General features: G+C 33.6%; 1 protein-coding gene across 2 annotated transcripts; it reads left to right on the top strand.

Moving 5' to 3' along the window:
• The first annotated feature begins 3,586 nt into the window (after window positions 1-3,586).
• LOC106670293 lies at window positions 3,587-7,602 on the top strand. Of its 2 annotated transcripts, none has more exons than XM_014400483.2 (9): window positions 3,587-3,818; window positions 3,878-4,082; window positions 4,148-4,192; window positions 4,271-4,345; window positions 4,410-4,517; window positions 4,573-4,784; window positions 7,012-7,188; window positions 7,261-7,422; window positions 7,492-7,602. In XM_014400483.2, exons 2-9 carry the CDS (start codon window positions 4,019-4,021, stop codon window positions 7,513-7,515), a joined length of 867 nt encoding a protein of 288 aa, XP_014255969.1. In that variant the 5' UTR covers window positions 3,587-3,818; window positions 3,878-4,018; the 3' UTR covers window positions 7,516-7,602. The 2 variants fall into 2 exon arrangements, with proteins under 2 accessions (XP_014255969.1, XP_014255968.1); XM_014400482.2 differs by having other exon boundaries at window positions 4,139-4,192.
• The last annotated feature ends 1,953 nt before the right edge of the window (window positions 7,603-9,555 follow it).

The raw sequence follows: 9,555 nt of genomic DNA, 5'->3' as shown, positions 1-9,555 counted from the left end.
ATCAATGTTTGCTGCAGAACACTCATGGATAACAAGATTAAGGGAAAAGATATTAGAATTTTTTCCGACAGTCAGGTCAGTCTTAAGTCATTACAAAAAGAGTTATCAACATCTAGGCTGGCAGAGGAAACCGTTGAACTTATTAATAGGATTACTACCAGGTACGAGAATAGGGTAACCCTCATATGGATATCAGCTCATAAAGGACACTATGGCAATGAAGAGGCAGATAACCTGGCCAAAGAAGGCTCAAATACTGCGTTTGTCGGGCCACAACCGGTATTACCCCACTCTATAAGCCCAGAGAGTATTAATTGCTGGGGCATGAAACAATTCCTTAAAGAATGGAATCTGTCCCCTGGACATAGGCAATCGAAGGAGTTTCTGAAGGAAATCAAACCAAAAGTAGCGAAATGGTTATTCTCTAACTCAAGGCGGGAATTAGGAGGCTGATAGGTATCCTAACGGGCCATTGCTCCTTGAGAAGACACCTCTCCATAATGGGTATTCTACCAGACCCCTTTTGCCGCTTCTGTGAAATAAAAGAAGAAACGGCTCGACACTACCTCGCAGAATAGATTTGAAACTTTTGAAGGAGAGGACATTGCTAAATCACTCCCCAAGATAAAATGGTCCAAAATCTTGGGGTTTGTGAACAGGTCCAAGAGGTTTATGCAGGACTCATAAGCCGACCAAGTCCCGGACCTTTTAGAGATGGGGTACGAGTCTACGTAGGCATTTAACCCCTCAGGTCTTGGTCGCCCACCCTGCGTAATATATAGGGTTTGTATTCCCCAGGCACTGCAGCCTTCTGGCTTATTGTACCTTCCTAGTTCTTTAGTTCAGTCAATAGTCTCAATCCTTCTTCTTAGAAGTATTAGGTCATTGACTGCTGCTGCTGCAATTTGATTCCCTAAGTTTTTTCCATATGTTAGGTTAAACCTCCATTGAGCTGTTGCTTCACATTCGAAGATGATATGAGTGGCAGTTTCCTCCTCCTCATTACATAATCTGCAAATGGGATCATCGCTGTGTATACCCATGTTGTGAAGATGTTTTCTCAGATGCCAGTGACCGGTTAGTAGTCCTACCACTCCTCTGAGTTTAGCCCTCTCCAATTGCAGCAGTGTTTTTGCCAGTCTCGGTGAGGATTGCTTCATCATAAGTTTACTATGTCTAGCACTGCTAGAGTTTATCCACTTCTCCTTTTGTTTTGCTTGGATCCATTCTGCGATGGAGGATTGTATATTTGTTTTTGTTAACCCAAGAATAAGTTTGGGGCCTATGATGGTCTTGCAGATCCTCCTCTGGCCGGTCTGTCTGCTTTCTCGTTACCCAAAATTCCCCTGTGCCCTGGCACCCAAGATATCATCAGGTTGTTGTGTTTCCCCAGATTTTGATGTGATTCTTTTACATGCTAATGCTTTAATGGCTACTTGGCTATCAGATTTTTTTGCCAGTGTAACCTCTTTTAAGATTTTCCAGGGCACAAGCATTGATGGCATGTATTTCTGCTTGAAAGATCAAAGTGTACTTCCCTAATGAGTTTGATTGCTCATGTTTTGGGCTTGTACAAAAAACACCTGATCCGGTTCCTTTGTTTGTTTTGGAGCCATCTGTGTACCGTATCATTGTATCTAATGCTCTCCTGTGTTCTTCCTCTCCTTTATTAATATATTATTTATACCATTGACACATTATAGGAAATTGTGAAGATTGTTTCCAGGTCCACTACTCTAAGTGAATGGTATAAATGAGTTTAAGAGGTGAATGGGTTTAGGAAATGCTTGCGTAGGGAGGTGAAAAGTTGTGGACAGCACCTGCAGCCCAACTTGCATGGCAGTACAGACAAGACGAGGAGGGCCAACATTGGGGTGGGTGATTCCCAAACCCTGCTGGAAATTAATTGAAAACAGAAAATTGTGACATTCCAACCCCGATAAAATAAGTAATTTGAATAATGAATTAGGGAAATGAATAGTTTTGATCTAATGTGGAAATAAATGTATTTTCTTTACTCGTTTACAAACTATATCAGAAAGGAAAAATTATGGAAAAGTAGAAGGCTGGACGGCTCCTACCCAAAGAAGATGCATTCAAAATCACTCGTGGACTTTCTGTAATTAGGTGTGTAGCTCCGACCTAATTCAGTGTCCTACTGATGAGGCCGGACCCATAATGTAAATATGTTGTGCCACAGGAGTGACCCGTGCTCCTTGACAACAGACAAAAATGATCGTAATGGACCAAACTGGAAATTTGGAGACCTCAAAGGAAAATCTCACATCCTCAGTTTATTTGACCAACGACGATAGGCCTAACTGGCAAAAATGGATCGTTAACAGTTTTCTCAAGAAACTATTTTCTTCACTTAATATCCTATGATATTTTTATCACAATCAATAAATTGGACTAATTAAAAATAAAAGTAGAATACAATTTGCATATGTGTTGTTGCTGCATGCAATCAGTGGTTCTTGATGGACTGATCGCTCCTCACTACTTCAACCACTTACAATTCACATAAATGATTTGTTTAAGGAGAAGAATGATGTATTATTATTACACTGTCTCTTTTGTCAACTTCTATATTAAAAATAAATAAATAAAATTTAATGTTTTTTATGATTTTTACTGCAAGACTTCTAGTATGGATTTTAAAAAAATTCAGAATCTAATATAATATGGACTTTTAAATGGTTACTGGCCATTCAATTACTTTTCACAGCTTGTTGGAAATTCCAGCATTTGTGTAGTTTTCAGTAAATTTCCAGCAGGCTTCAAAAATCAACTACTCTGTGGTTGGCAGTCCTCAGTCTTATCTGACGAGTCGCAGAGGTTGGAGAGGCAATTAACTACTAGGTCATTTCAGCCCACACGTTAATTCCGAAATACAAACCAATTTATTCTCCTCACTCTTAAATACATTCTTTCCTATTTGCATACCATTCACTGAGTTAGTGTGATGGAGTATTCAAAATTCTTTCATGAACTTTTAATTAACCTAACCGAGGGTGAATGAGATCTCAATATTACACCATTGGCCCTATCACACACTATCCGCCAATACATTCACTCTACACACACTGGGGATCTCCAAACATCATAACAAGGATCCTGACTCACTGCCATGCTCAAGGACAATTCTCGTATTGGATCAAGGAATTGTGCCCTTCAATTAGGTGGGGCACATTGAGCAATCTTTCTCTACATGGCAAACAAATAAGCCTTTGACCCAAAAGTGTGTTTAAAATCATATGGCCTACTCTTAAACAGGTGAAGATGACCCTTTTTCTATGAGTCAGGTCCTCCGATATGCGAGAGATTCTCTGCCGGCCGAACGATGCTGCCATTTTCTTTTCATCGTGGTTTTTTATTGCGTTTTTAGCGTCATAAGATCTCAAGTTTAAGCAACTTTTATTATTTTATTTCCACTACTTGTTTCAAAATTAAAGAAAAACCTTATATAAGTTAAGATGAATCAGACATATATTGAAAGAGTGAGTAGGATTCAAAAAAAGATTGTATAATTATATTTTAAATAAAATCTGTTTTTATTATTTAAAAAAATACAAATAAAATATTTCGATAAATAATTTTAGTCAGCTGGTTATTTTATAAAACTGGAATAATTTTTGTTTGTTCTTTAAAAACTGCGTCATTTTATGATTCTCTTTCCCCCTTAAAGTTATTGTTTACATTTAAAGCACTGCAGCCATCTATAATTATTTTAAATACGGATTTATAATTGAATAAACACCCATGTAGTAATTAGTAGTTAGACCGTCTTGGAAATAGGGGTACGACCAGACTATGAGGTGAGTGTGAATATTGTTAATTTTTCATTTTTTGAAAGAAATTTATAAATATATTGCAGATGGCATGAATGTCGCTTTAAAAGCAAAGAAAACAAAACTGCAGACAGACAAATAGATTTTAAACAATTGGCATAAAAAAAAGTTCAAGAGGATAATTTAGCTATACTGTAGTCAAACTTAATTTGGAGCCCTTATTGACAATGGCCCAGAACGCTCCCGAAAACAATGAATTACCGACTACTGATGAGAGTACAGCGCTAGCAGGTGAATGCTATTACAAATAGTCATCGGATAATCAAAAATAAATTGTTTCAATTGAGTCCCTCCAGGTGCTTCTACACAAAATTCATCCATCACAAACAAACGAGAAGATAGTGAGAGAGAAATTCATTTTCTAACTATTAAAATATAAAATTTTAATAAAAGTTTTACAATTGTTTATAAATGTTTAGGTAACAGTATTGAAGATAAGTTTAAACATTATGCAAACACTATTGGAACTACAGTTTTTGATGTTAAAAGGAAAGGTATATTCAATGGCGCATTTTAAAATTTTAATTATTTCATATCCTTTTACAATTTGGATTACAGGTGTCATAGTTCTTCCTAAGATTCCTCAGGAAATCTATGAATCTGAGGTTTGTCAGAGTTTGGAAAAGGCACCCGATCTCTACGTGATACGAATGATCGACGAAACCAGTATGCGACAGTGTTTCTTACAGTTACAGATTCAACTTATATAACAAAATTTCAGATGATTTTAGTTTTACGCCGACTAGTCATTACAAAATATGTTATTCCTCTGGGCAGACCTGTATGCTTGCAGGGGAATTGGCTAGTAAGTCTCACCTAGTACACAAGACAATTAGGCCGTTTGTAACAACAATTATCGATATGAACCATGAGCCGTTCATGATCATTAAGCGACCAGCTTGCTGCAAATACTTCTGGAATGCTACAAATGAAGTAATTATAAGTTTTTGATTTTCTACACATAGTGTGAACATAACATTTAAATCATGTTAGCTCATATTTATGAAACATTAAATTATTATTATCAAGATAATATTAAGGTCTAAATATTATGTGTAATTAGTTAAAACAAACTACACAACAATAAGTAAATAGTTATTTATATATATTTACACTAACCTTTTTCTCCTCCCCTGTAAAACACCAAAGGTGTCAATTCCCATAGCGAAAAATATACTACAAATTACTCTAAAATGAAGACAATCAGCACTGGAAAATCCAATGCATAAATTGACAAGTGTATAAAAAAGTTGAAGTCATCATAGAAGCACCAAAGCCTCCACTAACTAGAAGGACATTTAACCACATCCACTCAATCCTAACAGATATACTGGAAACTGCAACTGAAAAAATCGAAATAAAATCTCCAAAGGACTCATTGCGGAAGACAGAAGTAAACATGATTCAAAGAGGAAGAACAGACGATTTAGCTACCCATAGGTTCAATTGCTTTGCAAAAGAATCCACCCTAAAAGCAACCAGATGCCTAATTAGAAAACCTCAGATATCACCACCAATCCTACCCAATAACCGCATAGTCGAGAATGTTGATGACAAGTGCATTTATCGCTGTATACCTTGAATCGGTTTTCAGGATTCGCAAATTTGGGGACAAGGGATGGATCCTTCCATAGCAGAATTTTTTACAACACTGCAACTCTTGGTAGAGCTCCCAGTAAAAATTGTGACACTGAAGGAAATAAAGAATCTTATCGAAGCAATAAAAAAGAATCCTGGACAAAATGACGTCTCAGCAAATCTACCAAAAAACCTACATAAAAAGCAATTATGCAAATACTCCAAATATATAATGTCTCCAAATATAGAAATGGCTATTTTCCAAAAGCATGGAAATTGGCCAAACTAATAATATAATAATATACCCAAAGTCATGCAAAAACAAAAAATTGGTTGAAAATTATTGACCATCAGTCTCCTACCTATAAGCGGGAAGCTACTGAAAAATCTATCATGTAAAGACTCGAAATCATTGGCCTGAGTATGGCACTTAGGATTGAGATTCAAGCTTAAAAAAAAAGTTAGAACTTCGCATGTATCTATTTAAACTTCCTCAAAAACAGATCCTTCTATGTTAGAACAAATGTGTGGTGATTAGTGACCGTTAATCAATATTTATTTAGAAATCGTGAGATGCGGTCTGGTGTGATGTAGGTTTCAGAAAGATTTTCTTTATCGTGCCAACGTTTTGACCTTTATTGAGATCATCTTCAGGGCCTGGGATTTACAAACATTGTTTACATATTACAATTTGCATTGTATAAATTCACTTTTTCACATCCAAAATGTAATTGTAATATGTAAACAATACAATTAATTAAGGTTTTTAGTTGAGATGAAAAAAAGCCAATGGCACGAGCGGGATTCGAACCCACGATCTTCAGCTAGATACGCCACTGCTCTACCACTTGAGCTATCATGACCTCGATCCACTCGGACATCAACTTCCTATCTCAACCCCACCTTATGAGTTATGAGTTGAGATAGGAAGTTGATGTCCGAGTGGATCGAGGTCACGATAGCTCAAGTGGTAGAGCAGCGGCATATCTAGCCGAAGATCGTGGGTTTGAATCACGCTCGTGCCATTGGCTTTTTTTCACCTCAACTAAAAACCTTAATTAATTGTAATGTATGGATTGGTCAAGCGGACCACGAAATTAGTGAATTTATGTAAACAATGTTTGTAAAATAAAGATCGAAACGTTGACATGATAAAGAAAATGTTTTTCTGAAACCTACATCACACCAGACCGCATCTCACGATTTCTAAATAAATGTTAGAACAAATAATCATACTTCCTTGGCCAAGTTGATAACAGGCACACCACAGGGGTTCATTACTGTCACAACTGCTCTACAATTTTTCCCTAAGAACACACAAACAGTAACCATCTGCTAACAATCCAAAGCATGGAATGAAAATAAGAATACTGTAAAATATCTCAGCATACATACGGATAGAAGACTCACCTGGACGAGTATTTAAAAAAAAATATCCAAAGGCTACTCAAGGCTAATACAGCATACAGATTAATTATTTTTCAGTTTTTAATAGATATTCAATTAAATATACATGCACTACAATGAGTTATAGTTAAGGTTTTTTAAGATGTTATAACAAAAATTTTCTTTTTTGTTTAAGAGAGTATTCGTCTACCTTAAACCTAACAATTACATTGGCAGTGTTAAACAAATCTGCAGTATGATGAGCCCTAGATTTAAAATCAGTATACCAAATGGCAGGCGGGTATATAAAATATATCTTATTGAAGATTTGGATTCGGTATGGGAAGTATGGTCTAGCAGCACTAAATTCAGAGTAATGGACATAAATTTAATTGTTTTTTCAATGTTTTTTCACTTTTTCAAATGGATGTTTCAAATGTTTCAGGTCCAAGACAATCGTAACAATCTGGTAGGAACGATTTTTAAAATAAAATGGAAAGGGAAGGACAATGAAAGTAAATTGCTTAGTGGAGGATTCAAAGTTAGCTTTATAAATCATATGGAATCTGTCTCTAAAGCTCTCATCATCGCCTCAGGCTTTCTAATTGTAAGACATAGTAGACCACTTAAACAAAATAAAACAAAAAAATTATACATTTTTACTGTTAATTTTCAGGAATGTATGTATTTTGGAAAATGACGCCATGATCTAATAAGTTTGCCGGTGCAAACAAATATTTTAAAAGTCAGTTTTAACAATATAATTTTGCAATAAAGTTTATTTTCTATTAAATGTAAGAGAATTTTTGTTTATAATTCTTTAACATTTAATATCTACCCTTTGAAATGTTCCCAAGATTTCAGATATATACAAAAGTGTCTCACCTGAGATATGATTTTTTCTTGGAAAAAAATATTATTTTCGTAAGTAGAAAAGTCATTAAGAAAACAAATCCATGAGCTGTGACAAGTTATTTTCATCAATGTTACTGATTTTGTTTATTACTTTACATTGTTATTGGATTGTAGCTGGATAAGGAATTAGTCATTTACAGCATGCATTGAATTGCTTGCTTCATGCAAAATAATTATAATTATATATACAAAAAAAAAATTCCAATGACATTTGGCATTGAATATATTGTAAATTCATATCGTAAAGTCAACATATTTAATAAATTGTAAAAAGTGTTTTATGTAAGATGGCTAAAGAAGTTGGTGAAACAGAGGTGGCAGCCAAGGATTAGACAGCAGATGTATTTTCATATTCTGCATCGATAGCCTTTTTATTGCATCTAGTGATGGATATATTGAAAATATGTTGTATGAGCAAGAATAGAGAAAAAATCCCACTTTAGTTTATTTTTCCTTTTAACAGCATTATACATTGTGGAAAAAATTCTTTTTGGAAATTTGAAAAAAAAAATCTTTTTCTTCCCTGAAACCAATTCTTTGTAAAATTAAAAAGATGGTTTCATTCAGCAATATTAGAAAATTGTAGATTCTTAGATAGTGAAGATTGAAGTGATGAAAGTGTATTTAATAATTTCTGATCAATTTGTCTTTGTTATGTAGTTTTACATTTATATTCAATGTACACCTGTTTATAGAAGGTGAACCTACTTGATTCTTTAGCATTTGCCAAAGACTCTTACCGATGTATTATTCTCATCTTTAATATTAAATTTGATAGTTTATTTCTTTTTTTATTAAAAAAAAAAAAAAACGCTTTTAGGGTAGAGTCTAGGGATCCAGCCCATTCGTGCATGAGAGACTAAAAATATTAGATACTAAATAATAGTACTGAAGAAGTCGTGGTTCACAGCAAATTTATTCTAATCAAATAGTGAGTACAAGCCCACCCTTGTTTTCCTTATGGTTTGACAAAGAGTTTGAAAAATATAAAATTACTGTCGTTTAAAAAATTCTAATTGTTTATAGAAAATAAGAAATAAAATTTAATTTAAGTTAATCATCATTATTTTTGTGCTTAATTAATAAATTTACCATTAAAACATTTTATTTAATTTGTATTATAAAAGGCACCTGAACAGCTTCTATTCAGGTCTGATCAAGAACTCTGGGAGCTCTGTTTTTTAATGATCTAGGTTCAGAATTGGGCCTGTATTGTTTGAATTTAAAAAAAAAAAAAAACCATAACGTAATAATTGAAAATTAAATTTTTAAAAAATATGCTGATAATGGGTGTAAATTACTGAAGCGTCCAAATAAATGTTTAAATAAGTAAAACATTTACTTTTTTTAAAACCCTAGTGAACATTTGAAACAAAAACCAAAAAAATTTAAAAAAGACAAATGTCTTTTTTTTTTAAATAATAAAATAAGAATGATACTAAAGAATGAAAGTGGGATAATGATTTTATGATTATGAACCATGAAAAAATGATTTACCAAATGAAATGGTTTGAAAAATTATATCACACAAAATAAACTGTTATTTCAGATTTCTCTTTTGATTAAATGTATGTATTTCTATGCATAATTGTAAATGTAAGACTGGGCAATTTTTTTTTAAAATTAACTGTATCTTCCTTAGTGAAAACAATAAATAAAATTTAAATTTGATCATGGAAAGGGTTTTGTTTCTTGTTTTTTATTATTATTTTTTCTTCTTTGAAATATTGTTGTATAACAAGAAATTAAAAAAATAAAACAACAAAAATTTTATTTTCAACTGGCATCGGGTTAATTATCATTATTTTTATGCATAAATTCGTTT

The sequence above is a fragment of the Cimex lectularius genome, unplaced genomic scaffold (genome assembly GCF_000648675.2).
Source record: "Cimex lectularius strain Harlan isolate CLEC.00 unplaced genomic scaffold, Clec_2.1 scaffold94, whole genome shotgun sequence".
In the NCBI taxonomy this organism is placed as follows: domain Eukaryota; kingdom Metazoa; phylum Arthropoda; class Insecta; order Hemiptera; family Cimicidae; genus Cimex; species Cimex lectularius.
The sequence above is the reverse complement of the archived record's forward strand: the minus strand, read 5'-3'. Positions and strand labels throughout refer to the sequence as shown.